This window comes from Eublepharis macularius, chromosome 1 (assembly GCF_028583425.1).
Source record: "Eublepharis macularius isolate TG4126 chromosome 1, MPM_Emac_v1.0, whole genome shotgun sequence".
Taxonomy (NCBI): domain Eukaryota; kingdom Metazoa; phylum Chordata; class Lepidosauria; order Squamata; family Eublepharidae; genus Eublepharis; species Eublepharis macularius.
In genome coordinates, this window is record NC_072790.1 from 50669180 (window position 1) to 50692461 (window position 23282).

At 40.6% G+C, this 23282-nt stretch overlaps 1 protein-coding gene across 1 annotated transcript; it reads right to left on the bottom strand.

Annotated features, from left to right (window-relative positions):
• Positions 1-3380: 3380 nt before the first annotated feature.
• CPSF3 (cleavage and polyadenylation specific factor 3) lies at positions 3381-23202 on the bottom strand. Its single transcript, XM_054992623.1, has 18 exons — positions 23054-23202; positions 21110-21173; positions 20138-20235; positions 18937-19065; positions 16678-16855; positions 15716-15805; positions 15192-15342; positions 13966-14141; positions 10740-10898; positions 10316-10462; positions 9291-9443; positions 8303-8411; positions 7963-8061; positions 7338-7432; positions 6610-6697; positions 5747-5816; positions 5069-5165; positions 3381-4551 (listed from the first exon to the last, which is right to left on the bottom strand). Exons 1-18 carry the CDS (start codon positions 23122-23124, stop codon positions 4447-4449), a joined length of 2079 nt encoding a protein of 692 aa, XP_054848598.1. The 5' UTR covers positions 23125-23202; the 3' UTR covers positions 3381-4446.
• Positions 23203-23282: the final 80 nt, after the last annotated feature.

Consider the following 23282-nt stretch of genomic DNA (forward strand, 5'->3'; position numbering starts at 1 on the left):
CGGCGGAGCTCCTCCCAAGAGCCGGACGTGAGGTCCTCTTCCAGCGCCCGTTTCGAAGCCGCCTTTGCTTTTCTGGAAAGCCCTTCTGGGAGGTGCAGCGCGAGTTGTTGGCGCGGCCTCCATTACGGTTCCTCTGAGGCGAAATAACGGCTTTATGAAGTTCTAAAGGCACATCTAGTTCAGACAAATGGCCCGAGAAGCCCACAAGCGCGGATGGGCACTGCTAGTTTAGGCCCCCACCAGCAACCGCGCTGCTGCCACTGGATGTGGAAGTTCCGTTTAGCAAGCACAGCCGCTGATAAAAACCATTATTGGGGACCTAATTGGAGGTTCTGCTGAGCTTTCACCGCTAAATGCCCATTGATAAAACTTTACCTGTCTGGTACATTTTTTTAAAAAAAAATCTTTACTCTTCACAGGAGCTCAGAGCAGCAAACAGAATTCTTCCTCATTTTATCCTTCTAGCAACCCTGTAAGGTAGGTTAAACGGAGAGTGGGACTAGTCTAGGTCCTCTCTTAAGCTTCCGTGGCAGGCTGGTCATGGGAAACCTGGGTTTCTCTTAACCCTAGTAGAACGCTAGAACCACTGCACTGCATTAGTTCTAACCGTTCTTTGGTGGTCAGTTTACAAAGAGTAGTACATTCAAACTCTGCACTAAGAAAATACTACCATTTTTTAGTGGCCCTATCCTAGTGTGGGTCACAGCCCTGAGCCCCCAATTCTTACTTGTAAGCAGAAGCCCTCAGAGCCCCCGAGTGACACTTATGAAACACTAGATATAACACAAATGTATTAGATGACCATATGAATGTAAATGTAATGTTTTATGATTTTTGTATTTCTGTAAAGAAGCCTGGGTCTTTACACAGTCACACTAAGAGAAGCCCCTTATCCACTTTTCTCTTGTCCTGGCAAGCTAGCAAAAGTGCTGACAGTAGAAATGAAACTGCATTTCTATTTTCCCTCTGTGCTCCACATAGAGATTAGATATTCATGGGTCTCCAAGATCCCAGCCTATAGAATCTCAGTTCCCTCATTGGCAACATTGCAAGAGATAAATGGCCAGCATCCTCCTGCCATAGATTGGGGCACTTGTATCCAAACCTTTGTCTCAGGAACGTTGGGGAGATGTTCTCTTCCCAGCACCTATATTAAGGATGGGAACAGATACAGGCCAGCCTTGAAAATGGCACACATCTGCCAAATGGATACTTGAATTGAGACCACAGATGCCAGAAAAGGACTGTTTGTTCTTTGAAATGATAAACAACTTTTGCAAGTGTTGAGTAGGGACAACCCCTAATTATGCCAGACCAATGGAATGATGCTAGGTCATATGCACACATAACGAACTTGACCAATAACTTAATGAATGTATAATTTTTTACTAATGAACCCACGGTAATAAAAGTTGATGTAATGGCCTTCAGACCTCTGAAGAGCACTTGGGTTCTGAGAGGCCTTACACCCTCTACCCACTCTCTTCCGTCTATTCGAATAAACCAGTCAGTTTTACCTTCTTCACTGGACTCTGCCGTCTGCTTCTTTTCTGAGTCTGGCCTAGAAGCAGTTCAGGACACATGTTTGCGTGTAACACTAGCCTTATAAAATAACAGCCTGGTATATCATTAAAGTAGGAGAATTTTCTTTTTTTAAAAGGACTAAAAATGCTTTATCCTTAGTGGCTGTATGTTAGAGTACAGAAGAAAGGAGCAAAAAGTAAAAATAAAGGATTTGGTGGGGGGATCATTTCCTTGCTAAGAGGATAGCCAAACCTAGTCTTATCATAAGAACCTAGGATTACAAAGTAGGTTGTTGAAGCAACTATTTAAGAAACTACTCAGAACATGAAGAGTGGGAGACTATTACTGCTTACGTCGGAAATGAGATCTCAACATTCTGTTCTTGTCTGAAGTTCTACTGATAGCAGCATGACTGACTTTGAAATAAATTGGATTAGGTTTTAAAAGTCCTGACACTGTAGGGTGCAGTTTAGGTTTTCAAAAGTAAGTTCTGGGTTCATTTCAAAATGAAATAAAGATGATTTTCATAGGTACCATATTTTTGAAGTATAGCAACATAACGAGAAAATTGCCACCTACTAGAATTCTCACTTCAACACAATTACTAAATATGCGGAAATCTCTGGAAATGCTAGTTAACAGGATACCGATTTTTACCTTCATTCACAAAAAAATATGTGCCTGTGACAGTTGCAGAACAAGTCTGCACAGGGCCTCCTTCAAGTACTTGCAGTCTGATCATGTTTTCTAAACCTCGGGAAACTGAAGTTACCTTCAAAAAAAAGTTGCCCACCTGCAGCAAGGAAGCACTTGGAGGAATGTTTTGAGTCCTCCAGACCACCTCAGTAAATGGCGTGCTTCTACATGTAGAGGCAAATTTAGTAGTACCTCTTCCTGCAGAATGCTGAAAAAAGTCTACATTCAAGGCTAAAATTCAATCATGCTTAGGTAGGGTTGCCAGCTCCAAGTTGGGAAATTCCTGGAGATCTGGGGAGTGAAAGGGGGGTTTGGGGAGGCATAATTCCATAGAGTCCACCTCCCAAAGTAGCCATTTTCTCCAGGTGAACTGATCTCTGTGGCCTGGAGACCAGTTGTTATTCCGGGAGATCTCCAGCCACTACCTGGAGGCTGGCAACCCTATGCTTAGGATATATTTTTAGTTAAATGCACAGAGCCTGCAGAGGAGTTGTGACTTTTGAAAGGCTACATACTCTCCTGCTATTTCACTTGCTGGGATATGAAGGACTTGCCAAATACATCTGATAAATCCAGCCCATGAAGATCATTTAGTAAGTATGTTAAAAATGCTGCTGGCTTCTTCATTAAAAGTCTGCTTAAGAGTTTTTGGTGTTCTATTTGACTGGCATGATCAAGTGTTTGGCTTCTTGCAGCAACTGACATATATAATTGCTTTTAGTTACAAGATGCCTATGAAAGAACCTATCGCTTCTTCCCGAAACCCATGAAGTACAAATGCATTAATTTCAGCAGATTTTGCTTCCATGCGGGGATACGTGTCAGAATGACAGCCTGCAGTTCTTAACTTGCTTTCCCTTAGAATCAGAAAGAGAACAAGTGAGGAGTGCGACTTTCCAGTGCCATTATGGAATTTTTGTAGATAGGAGAAAACACACAGGAAAGGAGATAGCCCTCGGGGGTAGTGGTAGCTTGCAGTGCTGAATAATTAGTGCTGCCATTAGAAAAAAAAACATTAGCAGCATAGGCAGGTAAGTAGTGGTTGGGAACCTTTCTGTATCGTCTGTTTTTGCCACAAAAATCCACGTTTGTTAGTTATTTGTGTATGAGAGAGATTAGAAGGCAAAAAAAAAATCAAGAATGACAGACCTTTACTTGGCTCTGGATCACCATCATTTTTGTATTTTGCAGTTAGAAATACATGTTTGCTTGCTTCAGTTGCTTCACCCACAACAGTACCTTCTGCTTCACAATACTTTACACTAGCTATTAAATTACTTGGTCCTGACTCAAAGTACCGATCCTTATCTAGATTAAGCACTGGAAATAATTGTTTTGTTTATATCCCACTGTACTTTTTCAAAAGAAAAAATCAAGGCAGTTGATGAATACAAATTCAAACAAGGGTAATCCTGAATGCAGCCCCTCAACCAGCGCAGTCCAAGTACACAGCATACCATAAATACAGAAGGAATATAATTTTGATCAGTGGCAGTAGTTCTAATTTACTTCAGCACACATCCCAAATGACATACTGCTGTGGAGATCACCAGATCTGTGATATCCAACCCGTTGCAAAAAAGCAGGTATCTTTTATTAGGACCTTCCAAAATGACACAAAACATCAGGCAAGCTTTCAAGTTCTCCAGAACTTTTAATCAGGCTGGATTTTTTTAAAGTGGTGGTGGTGGTGGTGGATCTCAGTCATGTCATTTTATATTATGTGACTTCTATTCCTGGATTTTGTGTCAGACCTATGGAACTACCTACTACCTCTTTCTACTTTGAGAAGATCTGTGATCTTCCTTTCCCAGATGTAGTTACTTGGGGTTTATCCAAAATTATTCCTAAAGATTTTTTCATTTTCAGAAACAGCTTCTCAGATGGCATGGGGCATGCAGCTGGAAACTTTCAAAGCTCAACTGTATACGTTAAAGTGCCCCCAAAGGTACCTTGTATTCTAGGCCAGGTAACTGCACAAAGTTACCATGTTGGTATGCAGTATATAAGCAAGTTCAAGTCCAGTAGCACTTAAAGACTGACAAGAGTTTCCAGGGTATAACGTTTTGGAGAGAAAAGCTTTCTTCATCAGATACAAGGAATTTGTATTAAGTAAGAGTATGTATTTCACTAAAAAACCCACATTTTTTATTCAAAAACTCCAGAACAGAAGAATTGATCAGAAGAAATTGTTCTAATGACTTTGCTATATACAACGGTCACAGTTTAGTGTACAGGGGTTAGAGCATCGTACAGTCGCTGTGCAGCCAACTCCACCATTTCTCGAAGAGTTTCATCATCATCTTCACATCCTGGTTCATGGTCAACAGTCTAAAAGAAGACAATGGAGTCAATATACAATTTTTCTAATTTTTACTTTAAACAATTTAAAGTGGATTTGTTTAGGAAGGTATATTCTCAGAATCCAAGTGATTAAAACCATCCTTTTAAAAAGTCATCTTGAAAAAAAAAGTGAACTCAAAAGGACTTCCGACTTGTTTTTCTAAGATGAGCACATCTGTAACATGGCAAGCTGGTTTCAAACAACACAGTTTCAGGTAGGAAGCAGTGGTTAGTAATAGAACAAAACTGAAGTCTAGTGGCACCTTAAAGACCCAACAGTATAAGCCTTTGTGAGTCAAAGATAACATCAGATACTTCACCAAAACCATTGAAAAGGGGTAACCAAAAAGTGACTCGCAAAATTTCTGAAGATAAATATTTATTTACAGAAACTGCAATATTTGATTTCAAAAACCTGTCTGGGATGTGATGACTTCAGATGTACACTTGGGAAATTTCAACTGTTAAGACAAATAACGTCAGTATCAAATTTAGATGAACATACCCGTGTATCCAATGAAAGATTTGCTGATTTTCCATCTACTGTAACACTTATAATGTTATCTTCCTTTGCACTTACACAGTCTTCTCCAAAAATGTCCCTGCAAATGAAGGCCCATCGTTACAAGTGCAGAACCGCAGCAACCTAGTCTCCAGCACATTCTATTCAGGGGGCCTAAATTTGCTAACTTTCAGTTTCAAATAGATTCCTAGGAACCTGCTGGTAATCACTAAACCACAAACATTTTGGGAATCATCTCCATATCATTAAGCGTATTTTAAAACAACCACAAATGGAAGACCACAAATTTAAACATTTTAATTCATAGATTAATCAACCTGTCAATTGGGTTGTTATAACGAGCCAATTTTAAGATCAGTGGCTGGCTGTAAATTAAGGCCACACATTTATTTTTTTTGGACAGTAATTTGGTTCTGGGGTATACAGTTAATAGAGACTAGAAAATTAAAATATCAGAGAGCCTTCCTGCTCTCCAACAATAAATGGTAGATTTCATTAAATTGTAAATTATACTTCAAAAGACATATCCATATTGAGGTTTTGTCAATATGCAAATGTCTAAATATTATTGTGCATTTTACTAGGTATTTATTCAAGAGGAGCTACATTAGTTAGCTGCAAATACTGAAAGTTTTTCTTTATTGTAACGTCAGAACTTACTGTAGCATTATCTCCATCTTTTTGTGATATACATCCATGTCTATTTTTTTAGGAAGTTTATGTACCATAGCTGAAAAACAGATTTAACATTCCAGTTTAGTTTCCATTTGTGACAATATAGCTGATTTCACTCATTACAGGTCTTTGGGGGCAAATAAAACATGAAAACACACCTATTAAGCTAAGCTCCTAGAAGTCTGAACAGTTCCCTTTACACAGTAATATTAAATTGTGTCAATTCATATAACGCTGAGGAAAAGGCAGCTATAAAGTTATTGAACTTGCAAATGCACAAGTTATGCACATGCACAGTAATTGTACAGAGTTGGAAAGATAAAGTCTTTTCAAAAGCTGACGATAACCTACTATACCTAGAGTGGACTATATCTGATAATTCTTCAATTGGCAGACCTAGAATTGAGGTATAAGAGAAATATCTGCTACGGATCATAATTTTCTCTGACAAAGCGAAATTCCCTAGAACTCTTATTAGTAACACATTCATTAAAATGATTTAATTTAAATATTCAACTTATTAATATACCAATTTGAACATGAACAATTCATTTAAATTTCCCTTAATAGTAAAACACACTAAACATGCTCCAAAACTGTATGTCATGGAGGTAAATTTACATCATGAAACAGATGGGAAAAGCTTAGAATTTGTACTTGATGAGTTTGGTCTTATTTACCTAATTGAGACATATGCTGCCTTTCTGAGATATTTAAGGCGGCCATCAATCAATAAAAGCTTAAAATACACATCATGATCAAAGACTGACCACTAAAAACCACTAAAATCAGAGATGAAACTGCAACTTTCCAGCAACATGGAATTTTAAGGCTCCACAAATGCTTACATTTATGTATTTTGGGATTCGACTGAACTTCCAGTATCACTGTTGTTACAGTGTCTGCGTACATATCATTAGCAGGGTTTGCTACCCACTGGGGAGAAAAGAGGCAAAAAAGTAAGATCAGGATGACAGAATCATGATTTTTTAAAACATACATTTACTTAATGACACGATGCATTTTTATTTTCTACATCTTTCCAGGCTGCCAAGAAGAGGTGGAGGAAACAGGTGAACAAAATTCAGGGAGACCTGATAATCTCAGAAGCCGAAGAAACCGGGCAGGTCATGCAATTTGCTTTTATGAGATGTTTGGGCAGGAGCTGTATGATACAAGAGGGGCCCAAAGGGAATTTTTGTCTGGGGGCCTGCAGTGGTCTTTGGCAGTCTATGAGATTTCAATCTGGTTTCAAATTCTGTTTAAGAGGGAATCCTGGTCAATATTCACTCTTATTTATGACAGATCCAATATATTACTGCAGTCTGCTCCTGACTGCAACTGACAAATTATAAGCACTGCATCTTCCACTCATTGCAACAGTCTGTTTTGTAAATTACAAGCATTATAAAGTGACTGATAGCAAAGAAAAGAGGAAGAAAAAGGAAGGCAGATAACTGGAAAGCCATCACCATTAAACCTAACAAAAGAACAGAAGAAGAACTGAATGATTCTCAACAAATGCTTCACCAAAGCCACCAGTGAACAGAAACCATTTTTTTCTGACCATATTTACCTCAAGGACCACCATGCCTGGTTCCTGGATCACAGTAATGGCTTTAAAAACTTTGTAAGCTGGCTTATCTTGGACTTCTATTTCTTTCACATCACCTTAAAAAATGACAAAGATCACAACAGAACTAAGTAAACTGAAATTTGTCCAAAATAAGCAGCAACTATTCTTCAATAAAATATAACTCCTCGTTTGGATGTACCAAACATTTATTTTTGAAGGTTAGAACTGCCTGAGTTACAGAACCGGCCTTTTTAGAACACATCTGTGTGTGAGCAAACAATAAGTGAACCAGGCATTGAACTGCAGGTGTGGCCAGCAACCACTTTTGCTCACAGTGAAAAAGAACCTTCTTCATCAGTCACAGAACCTTTGCACAATAGCCACCCTGAGCCCATCTGTGGGGAGGGCGGGGTATAAATATATCAGGATTCTGCAACACATTCCAGAATGAACTCTCATTGTGCACAAGTACAGTATATTTGCCACTTCTGCTCTTTTATGGTCTGTGGCAAGGCTTTCAAAACCATGCTGCATACTGTAGCTTTCTAGCTTGGAAAGGAATGATAGAAGAGATTATAAAAAAAACCCTCAAATGGATCTCAAGCATTTCTTTTCAATTACTCACTAGTTAGTTTTTGCAGTTGGTAGTAAAGCAGAGTAAAAGAGCCTGTATATGGAACCGCTTGGGTCTGTGTCACAGTGCTCATGGCCAGATCAGTGTAATCTGTAGGAAATAAAAAAGAAAATAAGGAACATTAGGTAAAGGTAAAGGTAGTCCCCTGTGCAAGCACCGAGTCATTACTGACCCATGGGGGGACGTCGCATCACATTTTCTTGGCAGACTTTTTACGGGGCGGTTTGCCATTACCTTCCCCAGTCATCTACACTTTACCCCCAGGAAACTTATAATTGGACTTATAAAACAGCCTATCTAGTGGAGATATTCTCTGACCACTGCTACTTACTGGACAGGTCGCATGGACTAAGTATGTGATAGTTGAAGTTCCGCTTCACCAGTATTCCTGAAACTCTTTGCCCCTGTTCTGGTTTCTTGTCTGCTAAAGAACCCATTACCTGAGTAAAGGGACACAAATAGCAAAGCTGATGAGAGGTCAACCTATAAGGAAGGTGAATGAAGATAGAACTGAGAAGAACAGTAGACTCCATTTAAGCAGCCACAGGGGGCATCAGCGCTCCAAGTCTAGGTGCCAGGCACAGATTAACATTTTCACTCTAAAATCAACAGCTGATACAAATATATTCAATAATTACACAGTATCCTTTGTGTACTCCTGTACTTAATATATTATTTGAACTAGAACAAATTACTTTTACGCACTCCGATGAACAACTCTTTCCAAATAAGCATGGAGGTTGATGTGCAACTTTTGTAGAGTATACATACTGGTGGAGGAATGGCAGATGATCATAATGAGTAAGAGGTGCTGCTGATTCTTGCTGCAGTAACGTGCTTAGATGCTGTCTACTGTGCCTTTTCTGGTTTTCAGAAACTAAGTTGTGATCCATAGGATTCCACCAAGCGTTTGTTCAGGAGCTCTGGTCACCCCAGACAACCAACCAAACTGGGTCAGGATCCCAACCATGTGTGGGAACAGCTTTTTTATTTTCCCCCTTCAGTTTCCAGTGCAATCTCTTACTCTTGAACTCGGATTCAAGGTGGCTTGACAGGCTGCGGCTGAAACAGAAAATCAGCAAGCCCTCCCCTTGTGCATGGGGCTCCCTGAAGCCTGGCTGGGATGTTTACATGATGAAGACAGATTTAAATAGAACTCTGTCCCTTCCCACTAAGCTCCTCGCACAGCATATGGATCTCTTATCATCACTCTGGCTTTCCAAAGAGTTAAAACACATAGCTTTGGAATCTGGGGGCAGGGGACAGAATACCAACTTTGACGAAGAAACACGTTTATTTTTTTAAAGATTTTTTTTTACCTTGGCAAGCTTTTCTCCTCTGAAGTTTAGAGTCACAGCCTCAGTGTTCCTGGGATTGTGGACCTCAATGTGAACTTCATCATTATCCTCATATTCTCGAATTAGTGCAGCTTTCAACCTGGCCATTTCATTCTGTTCGCCATGCACCAATATCTGCATTAAAGAGGCAGTATGGGAAGCAATCAGAGTCTAGGAACTTTTTATTCGATGTATTGTCAAAAGCTGGTGGTTGGGACAGGAAGGAAAAAGGGACGCATCCTTGCTGTGCACAATATGTCCTCAACAACCGTACTAAGTTACACATTCTTGTCATCTGCTGCTAGCTAGTCTTCATCTTTTTTTCCCCCATTCATCCATCTCATCAGCTTCTTGGTACTATTCTTTGGTCAGGAACCAAAAAGCCCCTTGCGAAGTAGAAAGAACTTATTCGTGACCATAACATGCCCACCCTGTGCTTGAAAGGGTCTAGGAACATCTTTTCTGGGGAGGGTGTGCGCGCCATGGGCTCCAAAAGGGAGTGTACAGAAAAGCTCTAGCATGCACAGGGAACATGGCCACAGTCTTTTGTACTCTGGGCTGCATTTTGGTTCTGTAACCCTACCCCTTCCCCATATCATCCTGCCTCCTTTCTGACTACTCTCTATTCTTGCCTCATCTTATATATTCCTTCATCTTATGTTGGCTTGGATACATCTCATTTCCAAATAATATCAAAGAGATTTTCTCCCATCCGCAGCGGAAAACAATGCTTTTAATGAACAACATGAGCAACAGTGTCTATAAACCTACTGGGTGATCGTTCTGTCATTAATAAGCTTTGCATAGTGTTAACTGCAGCAATATTCATGATAAAATCACACTTCATAAAAAGGTGACAGCAAACTTGTTAAAGCATATATTATTCCAGGAAATGAGTCTTGCTTTGAACCATTAATTATTGTCTGCTCTCTGGCTGATTATAATAAAACCTGGTTGGAATCTGACAAATATTGTACTCCCTGAAAATAACCAACACTGATACTAACCACATGGGGGGGTTTCAGTGCTCGAATAAATTCACTGGTTTGTTGGTAATCTGTATGAGCAGAGAAAGAAATGTAATCTACTGACATCTTTAGTTGAAGTTTCTGTCCCGACATGGTTGTAATTTCTTCAGGTTCAGACATGATATGCTGTAACAAAACAAAATTGTAATAATATGCTATATCATTCAGATTTCTTTTAAACGGGGTACCCACAATGCACACGCATCTTAAAAGCCCGGCACTGCAAACCTTTGGCTTGATTTTAGTAATTTTAATTTTAAAGAGTGCCTTTGATTGTCTGCAAATATACAGACTGAAAGAAAACCCAGGTAAAGCAATAAAAACTGTATTCGTTAGTAAAAGAATGCCACATCTCAGGCAGTCTGTTCTGTATTTGGAACACAGCAACGCAATGATAGCTCACCTTGGCAAGTGTTCCTTCCACACAATATCCTGCTATGATTACTCCATTCCTTTTATCCGTACACCAGCTCTCAAAAAGCTCTCGGGATAAACCACTCTGCATCATACCAGGGGAAGCCATCACAACACTGGGGCCGATGTCATCAAAATGATCCATACTCTAAGTTGCACACAACAAAAGAAAATCCATTTATTTCAACTGATGAAAGCTAGAGCAAAGGATCCTAGCCAATCTGTGCAGCCTATATGATGCCATGCTTACTGTACAGAGGGTTTGCACTGGTCTTCGTTTTTGATACACTTCTTAGGCTCAGCCAACTCTTAATATTTGCAAGAACGCATTGTTTAAATGTGGTCCATAATTAGTATGCTATATGATGCATTAAGATACACTTTAACACAGAACTGTTCAACACTGTAATTCAGTAGACAAATATGCTTCTAAGTCCTTCTGGATGGACTCAATCATATTCTAAGGAGCCTTCCTCCCACTTAAGGGGCTCTTCCACTGACAGCCACTTAAACTGGAGGTAGTTTTAAACGGGTAGCCATTAGAACAGCAGGAGCTGAGTCCAGTGGCATCTTAGAGACCAACAAGATTTTCAGGGAATAAGCTTTTGAGAGTTAGAGCTCCCTTCTTCATATAAGAGGAAGGCTCCTTAGGCTGGAGAAAGTCTTCAAACTTTGCTCAGTGGGTACCTCACTGGGACTGTGAGACTACTTCTGGCCAAATACAGTAAAATCTTGGGTTATCCAGCACTCACGGGGTTGCCGGTTAATCCAATGTGTGAGGCACTCAAGCTTATTGTTCTGCCCTAACTTCTAACCAGAGGAATCCATGGCAGCTATCCCCACCCCCAATGGAAATGCCATGCCTGGTGAGACCCCTCCTGAGCCACAGAGCTATTCTGCACAGCAGACAGACAAGCAGGCCAGCTACCTGGGATCCCTCCAGCAGAGCTAGCTCCTGACAACTCAAGGTGGGCTGAGGATGGCCTCAGTTGGCAGCGCTGGCCGCCAGAAGCCTAGCCACAGCGGGAGGCATCAATCTGACTAGCGGGAGAGGTGGGACATGCACACCAGAAGACAAAGAAGTACAGTGGCTAAGGGGGAGGAGCTCGCCTTCTAAGAGATGCCTGTTAACTAAGAATTCTGGATCATCAAGTTCTAGATAGAGCTTTTACAGAGTTTTGACCATACAAAATTTGTGGTTTTGATTTTCAGTGTTTCCCCTACACTTTCAGATGACAAAAACTAAGATAAGTTTGCTAAGACAGCATAGCATCCAGCAGTTTATAGCTCTCTTCAATGTTGGTATATTTAAGTTTTTGCTTGCAGAAAGCTAAGGCATTTATACTTTTAAATTTCACAGATATGCTTAAACAGTACAATTTTCTAAGTTAGCAAAGTTATAAATAATGTATTTTATGTTAAAGCAGTAAAATATGTTTTTAATGTAGAAGTTAAGCATTTCATATAGTGAAATTTTCCAGAAAATTTCACACATTTTCCAGAAAATTTCACACATACCCCCAATTGAATCTGAAATTTCTGGAAATTGTATATCTTTAATGCCACAGACCAGAATACCAAAGGATGTTAACCACTAGAGTAAACACTGTTGAGTTTCTGTGAAGTAGAATTCAGGCAGTTGGTGCTGCAGTAAGCGTTAATAGTAAAGGAGGCTCTACTTGGCTTCACTTGGGAAGCAGTTTACGGACTCAACTTTCAGAAGGAATGTCACAGCTATTCCTGTACAGATCCAAGGCCAATTGGTTTTGTTTTTCTGAGGTGGCACAGTCCACAGCAGGCATTTGTCAGGCACAACTTCAGAAGCTGTGTTTCAAGACAATGTGCACGCATAGTTCATTCTCCATACACGCTACTGCAGAACAGTGAAATGCCACACATTTGGCATCTCAGCCAGTAGGAGCTTGATAAGTATCAACAGCTCCACCCCACTTTTATTTTTCATAGATAGAACCTAGCAGACTCTTCCTCCCATCAATCACCTCTGAACAGATGAAGATAGTCTACTATCATTTTATATCTGTTTATATAGAAATGTATAGGAACATGTCTGAGATAAAATGTGTGGTTAGTAATTTATGCAGTAAAGTAATAAAGAGCAATCAGAGAATGAATGGGGTGGATCCAACCATTCTCTAGAGAGCCTTCTTCCAGCCTAAGGAGCAGGGCCGGATCTACGGTTGTCGGAGCCCAGGGCAACTGAAGACCAGCCACTCACACATGCAGTGCTCCCAGCACTGCATAATGATGTCACTTCCGCAACGTCATCACACAGGACAGCACGTGCCACCCCACAGCAAGCCGGTTGTCCTGGCACGCTGTGGAGCTGGCCGTGGCAGAGCGAGTGGCTGGGAGGCTGCCCGCACCATTTGCCTGCCCCGCAGGACAGGGGGTGGCCGGCTTGCTCTGTGCCCCCTGTCCTGCAGGGCAGGCGAATGCCGTGGGCCTCCCAGCCACCCGTGCAGCCTTTCACCTGCCCCACAGGACAGGGGGCACACGGCAAGCGCCCCCCATCCTGCTGCCCGCGCGCTCCCGGGGCTGGCAGCTGTGCCTGGCGCCCTGGCGCCAGGGGCAGACTACACCCCTGCCTCCCCGTCGATCTGGACCTGCTAAGGAGCCCTCTGAAAAGCCACTCAAGTTAGTGGGATTTTCTTAATGCCAAATACAGGTTTCAAACTTTGCTCAGTGGAGTAGTAGGATGCACCCTGATGTATATTACCTGACCATGCCTGACAGAACAACAATAAATTCTGTGTGCTGAAAGGTTTAGAAGTCCTATTTTGAACAAGGCTTATAAAGTTAACTAGGGCTGTCTCCCAATTAAAGAAAATCTTAATTATACGAGTTTTAGTCAATCTAATAAATGTGAACTGATTTGCAAATGAATAAACTTGCTACTTGCTTGGAAAACATGCAAAAATTATACTTGTTTTTAGATTCTCCATCAACAATGATACAGTAGATGCTACCTTAGAAGAGGATTCATTTGTGAGAAAGAGAAAAGGAGAAATGCTTTTATTAATATGGTGCTTGCCACCCACATATTATGTAAGCTACTGCAATAAAACCTCTCTTTAAAAAAAAGCTCCTTCCTGATTAATTTGGGCATCAAAGATTTAAATCAGTTATTCTAAGCAATTGATTCATTGATTACATGTTGTCACCATAATATTAACACATCCTTTAGTCACACTCACCTTCAGATTACTAATGTGTTTGAACACAAAGGGGTTGTTGATGTTGATCTGCTTGCGGATTTTATCATTCATGGCATTGACATAGGTCTGGTACACTGCCATGCACTTCTTTGCCAGAGAAGAAGCATAGTAGATAGGGATGTCGTGTAGCTCAGGATGATTCTGCCAGTATTCATCTAAATGAAGACACTCAAGTCAAGTTTTTACAGATGATGCCAACACCGCTCTAAATGCTGGGGGGAAATGCTCTCTGGAAAGTTACTTTACAATAAAACAGATATGCTGTAATCTTAAGCATCAGACGGGTCCCCCTGACCTTTGACCGCCTGCATAACATTCAGCAGCAGCTGCTGGAGCAAGAGGGAGCTGAGAAATATCTGCCCCACCAGCATATTCTACTGGGCAAAAGCACACAGTCCAGCTCACTGCTTGTTATCTTAATTGCAGGCTTAAAACAAAGAGGGGCACACAGGCAGAATCTGAGACAGAATGCACTTGGCATGAGAAGCATTATGAACAAACAAGTGTCTTAAAATAAAATGCTTTCTTTCTCTGCTACGAAACTAGACAGACGAAGCCTTCACAAGTTGGCAATGTGCCACTTTATTTCCTGTAACCATAATAAAGTAACAAGAAATAACGGAGGAAAAGGCTCTTATACTTTCAAAATTTATATGTAAAGACAAAAAAATGTGTGTAAAGGGTTTGTTGGGTAGTAATGACAAATGATGCATGTGCTAAAAAAGGCATCTGTTTTCAGGAATTATTTTAAAGCCATTTTAGATTATCGAAATACAGAGAGACAGAAATTACTGGGTTTTTTTAAATTTATTTTGTACACGAAGTTTAAAGTAATCGATAGCAGCAAAGGGTCACAGAGAAGACATACTGAGGTCCTGAATTTCCATCAGCTACTAGTAGGGTGGAGATGCTGTTCATGGGTCCAAGTATACTTGAAATACAGTCTATATGGCAACACTGTCCAGTTCACCCAGGGAATCTGGAAAAGAAGTTGTCAGCTAAATGCTGCCCTTGGTCCCTCCCTAAACTGGACATGAACCCACATTTTATGTTTAATAAAAGTGTCTAAGCTCTCATACACAGCAGAAGCAGACTACCTACAGATTAAGGGGTGTTTACTTAGTTATACAAAAATATAAGCAACCCATTAAAAACCATCCCTGCTTTAATATGATGTTAGAACAAAGTAACATGTAGACACGTACCTAAAATCAAAAGCAGTTCTTGTGCTCTTCCTAGAGCAAACACAGGGATGAGGCCTCTACCTCCTCTGTTTACAATATCATGTACAGTGTTGCAGAATCTTGCCTCTCGCTCTTCACGTTTCTCATGGATGTGTGTGCCATAGGTAGACTCCTAAGGACATAAGACACACACAATTAGAACAATGGTCGAAACACACCCTCTATCTTGTTCTTTTTCCCCTGCAAGAGGAAAAAAAACCTTAATCAGGACAGCAATAGCAGGCATTCAAAGTTCTATCATACCAATGGAAGTGGTTCATGAATTACACTTGTATTTAAGGAATCCTAGGTAGTTTCCTATCCAGGCACTCAACTTACCCAGATGTATTCAAACTTTTATGCTACCTCTCCAAAGACCTACTGAAGAAAGATATCTTATTCATTAGACTTTCAGTAAAGCTGCCGTATCACATGCCTTCCAGTCATACCCTAGGACCAAAATCGAATAGTAACTTCAAAATTGCTACAATAAAATGAAGACTTACAATGATAAGAATATCAGGTTTAATATTGGGAATCTCAGCTGCCATCAAGTGTCTGTCTTCTTGTCTCGAGAAATCTCCAGTGTATAAAAGCTTGACAAAGATACAAACAATACACATTTAGTTGTATCAAAAGTGTTCTGCTCACTTCTGCTCCTCCTCCCTTCTTCTGTTGCACTTCCAAACATGCTGCTCCTGGGGTCTAGAGGACACCCCTCCCCTGCCAGGAACAGAACTGGGCACAATGTGGGGACTTATAGCAGGAGGAAGAATCAAGATTATATACCCCACCACCAATGTAAGTGCCATTCCACTGGTTGAAAATGAGAGTTGGATCCAAGCTATTGGATTTGGATAGCAAAACGAATCCTCATGTACTTTTATATATTATTTTATAATAATGTGTAATATATATTATTTTACATATGAACAGATAATCTTCATTTTTCCAGTATATGTATTTACATTGATAGTGCATATATTTTAAAACCCTGAACATGCTTTAATCCATCAATAAAAGCTCCCCCAACATGCCTGGAAAAAGAGAAAGTCTTAGAGTAACAGAGAGAGTATAACCACTGTATTTTAAGTTACAATAACAACAGAATATATTTGTAGTTTTCTATTCTGCGGTCTAAAGAACAAACTACCAGGTTTCATTAGCACTATGTACATTTGAGAAAGTTTTTAAAATAAAAATCATATAAAATAAGAAGCGAATACTCTGATTTTGGAACATATTAAACAGAAATTATTAGAACAAAGTAGATACAACAGCAAATGCTTTTACTGCTAATCTTTTAGCCTCAATGTGACTAATGAAACAAAAATGGTGCTGTGGAAATCTCCCTGTGCCCTTCACTCACCCCTTACTATTTCTTTCAAACCAAAGGGGATAAAATAAGACAAATAAGCATTCAGTGACACGGAGTTTGCTTGATTTCTACAGATTACTAAGGAAATACCTTCACGCCAGCTATTTCAATCATAAACATGGCTGCTCCAAGAACATGACCCGCATGGTAACACCAAAACTTGATTCCTGCCACTTCTTTTACTTCGTGGAAGTTGATAGTTTCAATTTTGTCCATGCTTTCTTCCAGATCTGTCTCTGTATACAACATGTCATCTGCAGATATATTGCTGTATGAGACAATAAGGAAAAATGCCATCCTCATCAGCAGTTTTTCAGAATTAGTTACAGAAATCAATATATGTAATTCTCAACATGGTTCCATCTGTGGACACTTAAATTTGGAGGCTGGAGCTATGGGCAGACAAGACAAATCTTTCTATGAACCTGAGGAAAGCCCCAGGTTTGCAGAAAAATCTGAAGTCTACCAGAAAAAATACGTGGCGGTGGGGTTTTAAAAACCTCAAATAATAGAAAAGCAGCATCTGAAACTTTAAGAAGTGAATGCCCTCTCAGGAATCATTGTGGGAGTTGCTAGGCAACCAACAATATTGCCAGCCTTCAAGATTTGGTTTCTGATAGTAAAAGGCGGGGCAAGGCCTTTTTTGAGGGAGAACTCACAGAAGCTGGGCCTAGCAGCAACCAGTAGCAGGCCAAATGCTTGCTTTTAATGCCAGTGTTGTGTAGTAGTCAGAATTTCAGACAAAGATATGGAAGACCCAGATTCGAATCCCCATTCTGCCGTGGAAGCTTACAGGGTGGCCCAGGACCAGTCACACACTAGGGCTGCTAATTTCTAGGTGGGACTTGGAGAGCTCTTAGAATTACAACTGATCTTCAAACTACAGAGAACAGTTCCCCTAGAGAAAATGGCTGTCTTAGAGGGTTGACTCTATACCCCACTGAGCTCCTGCTCACCTCCATCCCCAAATATCCAGGAATTTCCCAGTCTGGAGCTGTCACAGAAATATGGATCAGAGCACATTATACTTAGTGATACACATGTATAATAGTGAACTTTATATGAACCCTGTATGAACTTTACTGAAGTTTTTTCTAAACTTATTGTATAACCACACAGGTGCTCTTTCATCTTTGACAGCTAATTAAAAATACTGGACAGTATATAAATGTTCTCTAATCATAGAACGGACTGATGATGATCTGCTCACTTAACTTCTTCCTTTTAACTGATTTATATAGCTTTTCTTGCAGCAGGGCATAGTGTCACTTATTCACTAATTAGTATGTCACATATTGAAAAAATAAATAATTGATTAAATCTTTAACCAATCATAGTTTATCTATGCTATCATACAAGAATAAGATTACATATAAAAAGCGCTAACCTAGATAGCAGATCAGAGTTCTGGCTGAAAGAAATCTCGTAACGATCTCGGTGAGAAACTTTTTGTAATGTATGCTACAGGAAATTTAACGCATTTCATAGTAAAACTGATCAATTTAAACGCAGAGTTAACTAAGAAATGTTAAGAAACTTAATTCTTGTTGCCTTTTTATGTTCCATCTTTGTAGGTTTTATATTAATAAGCATTTATATTTTGATATCTTGATTCATTAAAAAGACTAGAGTTTATTTTAATAAATGAAATCATTAAACTCAAAAAAGGAATCTTTGTGTCTTGGAGGGAGAGTATTGCAAGAAGAACCTATAAATAATTTTGTTTGGACAAGCAGCTTTTCTAAAGGAGTGAATGCTGTTTTTTTCAGGTCTCAATTCAAGCTCTGGAAAATGCTCAGCGTTTAAGAGAAAATCTTTAGTCTGAACAGTAAAAGCCTTAATGAAGCATGGATAAGAGGTCCGTTACAGTGGTGGCAACACTACCACTCACTCCCAGCCTAACCTCACACACAGGGTTATTGTGAGGATAAAACGGAGGATGGGAGTACGAAGTAAGCTGCCTTGGGTCCCGAGTAGGGAGAAAGGAGGGGTATAAATAAAGTAAATTAATAAATATAGTTGAAGATGAGGAATAGATAAAAGGTAGGTCATCTGGTGAGTGAGAAGAACAGAAGGAAATAGGGAAAGGGGAGAAGATATGGGGGAGGAAAAGAAGTAATCGTGGGGGTGGGGAGACAGGGGAAAATGAGATGCCCCCGTGAGTCCTTTCGGGTCCCCCACTTGTCCATTTATAACTGTGAAGGACTTGAAAGATACTCAGCAGCTTAATGCAAAATACACAAGAAATTATAATGCCAGGATCCAAACATTACTCCTATGATGCTCAAATTACTGCATAATTAGTTTCCCCCACAATTTATTAAGAGATATGATAACTAGTTAACTCACCTAACTTTGACGTAGTCTGAAAGAAGCCACCTATATATTGCTTTTGTGGCATGGGTCATAAAAGTTCTTCCTTTAAAACTTGTCTTTTGTAGAAACCATGGTAATGCTCCACAATGATCCAAATGGAAACTGAAAAATTAGATCTGGAATCAAATTAAGTAAAATACGAAGACATACAACCACATAATTTGTGGTGTTACTCAGGGGTGTGCAACAAAATATAATTCGGGTTTCCCGCTTTGTAAAATCTGAGGCAGGAAAAAGTTGGAAATAACAGATTTCCAAAGCAGCAAGCTGTTTCAGAAATCACTTATTTGACCCACTTCGGTGTGCTCCGTAAAGATTCGGAGCACACCAACAAACTTCCCACCCAACTGCTTATTTCACCCGATGGGAGAAATCAGGTGAAATAAGCAGCGGGTGGTAGGTTAAACCCTGTGATTTACTTCAGCTGGCAGGCGGGCGAGTCCTCGCCTGATAGCTGAAGCTGGGGTTTAAAGCACCCCTTTCCGTACTGCTTCGAAGCGGCACGGAAAGGTGTGCTTTAAACCCTGGCTTCAGCTATCAGGCGAGGACTGCCCTTCCTACCAGCTGAAGCAAGGTGCGGGATTTAAAGTGCCCCTTTCCATGCCACTCACAAGCAACATGGAAAGGGGTGCTTTAAACCCCTTGACCCGAAGCCTCCCAAAGCGATCTGAATCACTTCGGGAAGCTTTGATTTAGGATTTCCAAACCAGGGCCAGCATGCTGGGCCCAATTCGGAAATCCCGAATCTTTGCAAATTGGGTCCAATTTGGGCATTTATCCCAAATCAGAAACCCGAATTGTACACCCCTAGTGTTACTAAATGTTAAGATAGTAAAAATAACCCTTAATATCTTACATCAGAGCTAAAAAAAATTCTATTACATGTCCTCAGCATACTGAATATTGAACAGAATCCAACCCCCTGCACGCAGTGTTCTGCTCACATCGGGAAGCTTTTCAGCTCCCCTCTTCTAGCAACAGCTTTCCCATGGCAGTGACAGGTTGCCCCCTCTTCTGACTGGCACAACAGGAAATGCAAATGGCTGCTATAAGCAGGAAAAAAAACCCTTTCTTCCTCCCCTCGTGCACACAAGCACACACAGTTTGCCTCCTTACCAATAATATGCTCAGAACAAATCCTCAAGAACTCTGTATGGATCTACACAAAACTTACTGACTAATCAGAAGGAGATCAATCTCAGCTGGGTCTATCAGATCAATATAAGGAAGAGCATCCATTCCTTCTAGACCAGGGTGAATTCCACAATCAAGCTGAAAACACACACCCAAAAAGATATTTTTACAAAACAAGCAAGTGGTTTATAACAAGTCTAATGAGCTGATGATTGCTGTTAGTGCCAAACTAATGACGCTCATGTTCCATGCTTCAGTATATTATCATCTTCAAAGGGATTCAAATGTTCCATCTCTCTCATGGAGGTGATCTCCACAACAAAGCTGGCAGTACTACTTCGTACAGGTGGCATAACAGTCCACAGTTCCAGTCAAGAACATACAACACAGGAATGCAGCTTCTTTATACAATATACAATATACAATGTAGGAAATCCATGGGGAAATGGATTTCTAACACTGCTATTCCCACATGAGCTCTGTCATGCAAAATCAGTTTGGGGTGGCCTGCTCATGAGGTGTAACATTTGGATCACTCCTAAGCTGGATAGCTGAATCCTCAAAACTGTTTATCTTGGGATTGCCCAATTTTGCATTGGTGGAACGCTTTGGAGATTCATTGTGTCTGTCTGACCACAGTTTGCCTCTGAGTAGATGAACTGACATCTCTTGCAAGTGCATACGTAAGTGAGGGGGTTGCATACACAAATCATTAAATGCACATGACGGTGAATGATATTGTTGGTAGCCAGTGTTCTGAGTACACAGGTGATATATACAGTCATACATAAATTAAGTGTAGGCAGATATGTTAACACAAAGTATATTTCAAGATATACTTGCCCTTTTTAATATTTTATGCCCAACATTTACCATTCTCTCTACAACACGATACTCTATTACATTCAGATATTTTATGATGTGTCTAAATATTTCATGAGTGAAAAGCTTACATACAACAAATATAAAAATAGAACAAAAACATCTATAAATATCTTGGAATAATGATTACCATAATCTTTCTTCCTTTAAACTCTAGGATAATGCATGATCTTCCTACTTCCTGCCCAGCACCTCTGCATGAAAAGAAAGCCATGGTAAGTTACTGAGGAAAATCACCCACCCACTGAACAAAAATTATTCCCTATCAAGAGAAATGAGTCCTTCGAGTCATGTCTGATAACTTTGCAATCTGAGATGGATGTCATGGTTCTATTTCACTGTGAGATATCTTTTGCTACAGAAAGGAGTACTAGAGTTGGTTAATCAGAACTAGAGTGAGCCAGGCTCATCCGTGCATACGGTTGTAAGTCTACCAAACAAAGAATACAGGTCATGTTGATACATAAAGGACTCCTTGCAGGGAGAGGATTTCGGCATGACAATGGATTAGAAATTGCTTATGAGCTTTCTGTAAGATGCAGTGACTAAGGCCTTGTCTAAACTATTAAAATGAAACTGAAAGTATGTCATTAAGTCTGTGATGCTCCAAGCATTTAGCTTAGCCAGTTAAAGGGCAATTTCCTATGTAGTTTCTGCTACATCGAGGTTATAGACTGTGGAGACCTATATCCTACCAACATGCAGGAAAATAGCAAGTGGTTGGTGCTTCCCATGAGCTTGGAGTTCTTCAGCCCCACTCTGAAAGAATACATATTCTCCAGAAACAATTTCCCATCTCTTACTTGGAGCTCTGATCATGTTTAAGATTCTGTCTACAATTCACTCTAGTCTCTCACTCACACACATGCATACCTATGAATGATAAATGTCAGTACAGTAAATGTTGACAGTTACTGTAAGTCTAAGCATATACAAAGTATAAAATTAAAAATTACTTGTGAACAGGTGGGTACACCATCTGCTTCCACCCCATCTACACTGTGATCCCAAAGGAAAAAATAGGAAAAAGACTTGGCCTGGATTTTAATTTGCCTGATAGGAGCTGTTTAGTTGCCTCATCACAGCCTGAACAAAAATAGTGCTAGTTTGTTCAAGAAATACACTACCACAGCTTTTTTGTAATATACTAGAATATCACAACACCACAGTAGAACTTGGCACAGTTTCTATGACTGCAGCCATACAGCCCAACTACAGGTATATTTAGTCTCACTGTGTTCAGTTGGACTTGCTCTCCAATAAAACATCAAGTCTTTGGTTCACCACAGAACTCTTGTTTTTGTTTTGTTTCTGTTGTTGGAGCTGATGAATAGCGGTACTCCTCCAAGGTTTGTCACACTTTAGCAAACACACACAGAATTGCAGTTATGCTCATTATTAAATCTGCAGGGAGGGGAACTGTAAAAATGTGGCTCTCCCCATCTGAGACAATACAGTTAGGGATACCATTTGACCCCTTCAAACGGGCATTCTCCCACTGCTCCCCACCTTCACTTCTGGGGCTGACAGGAGAACAATATCGGGCTGTATGTTGATGGCAAAAATCCAGACATGACATCAACACGCAGCCCAACATAGCTAGCCTCTGCCCCTTTCTGAAAGCATCTGGGAAGCCAGGCAATGGCCTGGGATCCCTGGATGGGATACAGTCCATTCTAACACCTCATTGTGTTGTCGGTATCGACTAGGCCTCACATGGAAAAGACAAAGGAAGGTGAAGGATGAGAGAATCAGGACCACCAGCAATAGGGGAAATTGTTCTGTCCCTTTAGAAAACTAACAGACTCTGCTTAGGATAAGACTGCACTGTAAATAGGTTGAAATGGGCAGCTACAAGACTTTCATGGCAGGGGGGTAAACAACATCACCAGGTAACTAACAGCCCACCAAGGCTATGTTAACGGAGCAGAACATTTTCTCTCCAAGCAGCTGGAGACGTCAGAAAGAAGGTGCGTGAACAACATGTATATGATATACACAGTCGCATACAACAGAAAAGCACACAAAGCAGCATGTAAGAATTTCCTCCGCAGGGAGCGCCGCAGCCACTCACAGGGGCCGAATCAGCAGCTGGTCGCTCTCTTCGGCAGGGATCAGCGCGTCGGCTTTCCTTTTCACCGACATCGCTCGGGAAGAAGGAGACCCGCCGGCCCGTCTCCGCCTTTCTCTAAAGCGTCTCTTCTCCTGCCGCCTTTCCCATCAGACCCGGAAATGGACGCCCGGGCCTCACTTCCGCCCCACTGCGCCTGCGTGGAGAGGATGTCTTGTTGAGGGACGGTCCG

Excerpts from the sequence above, each read along its gene's own strand:
- CPSF3 (XM_054992623.1), bottom strand. The coding sequence starts at position 23,124 with ATGTCGGTGAAAAGGAAAGCCGACGCGCTGATCCCTGCCGAAGAGAGC. Across the intron at positions 8,412-9,290 it reads GAGGAGAAAAGCTTGCCAAG|GTAATGGGTTCTTTAGCAGA; the intron begins GTAAAAAAAAAT and ends CCCTTTACTCAG. Across the intron at positions 5,166-5,746 it reads AAGATGGAGATAATGCTACA|GGACATTTTTGGAGAAGACT; the intron begins GTAAGTTCTGAC and ends CTTCATTTGCAG.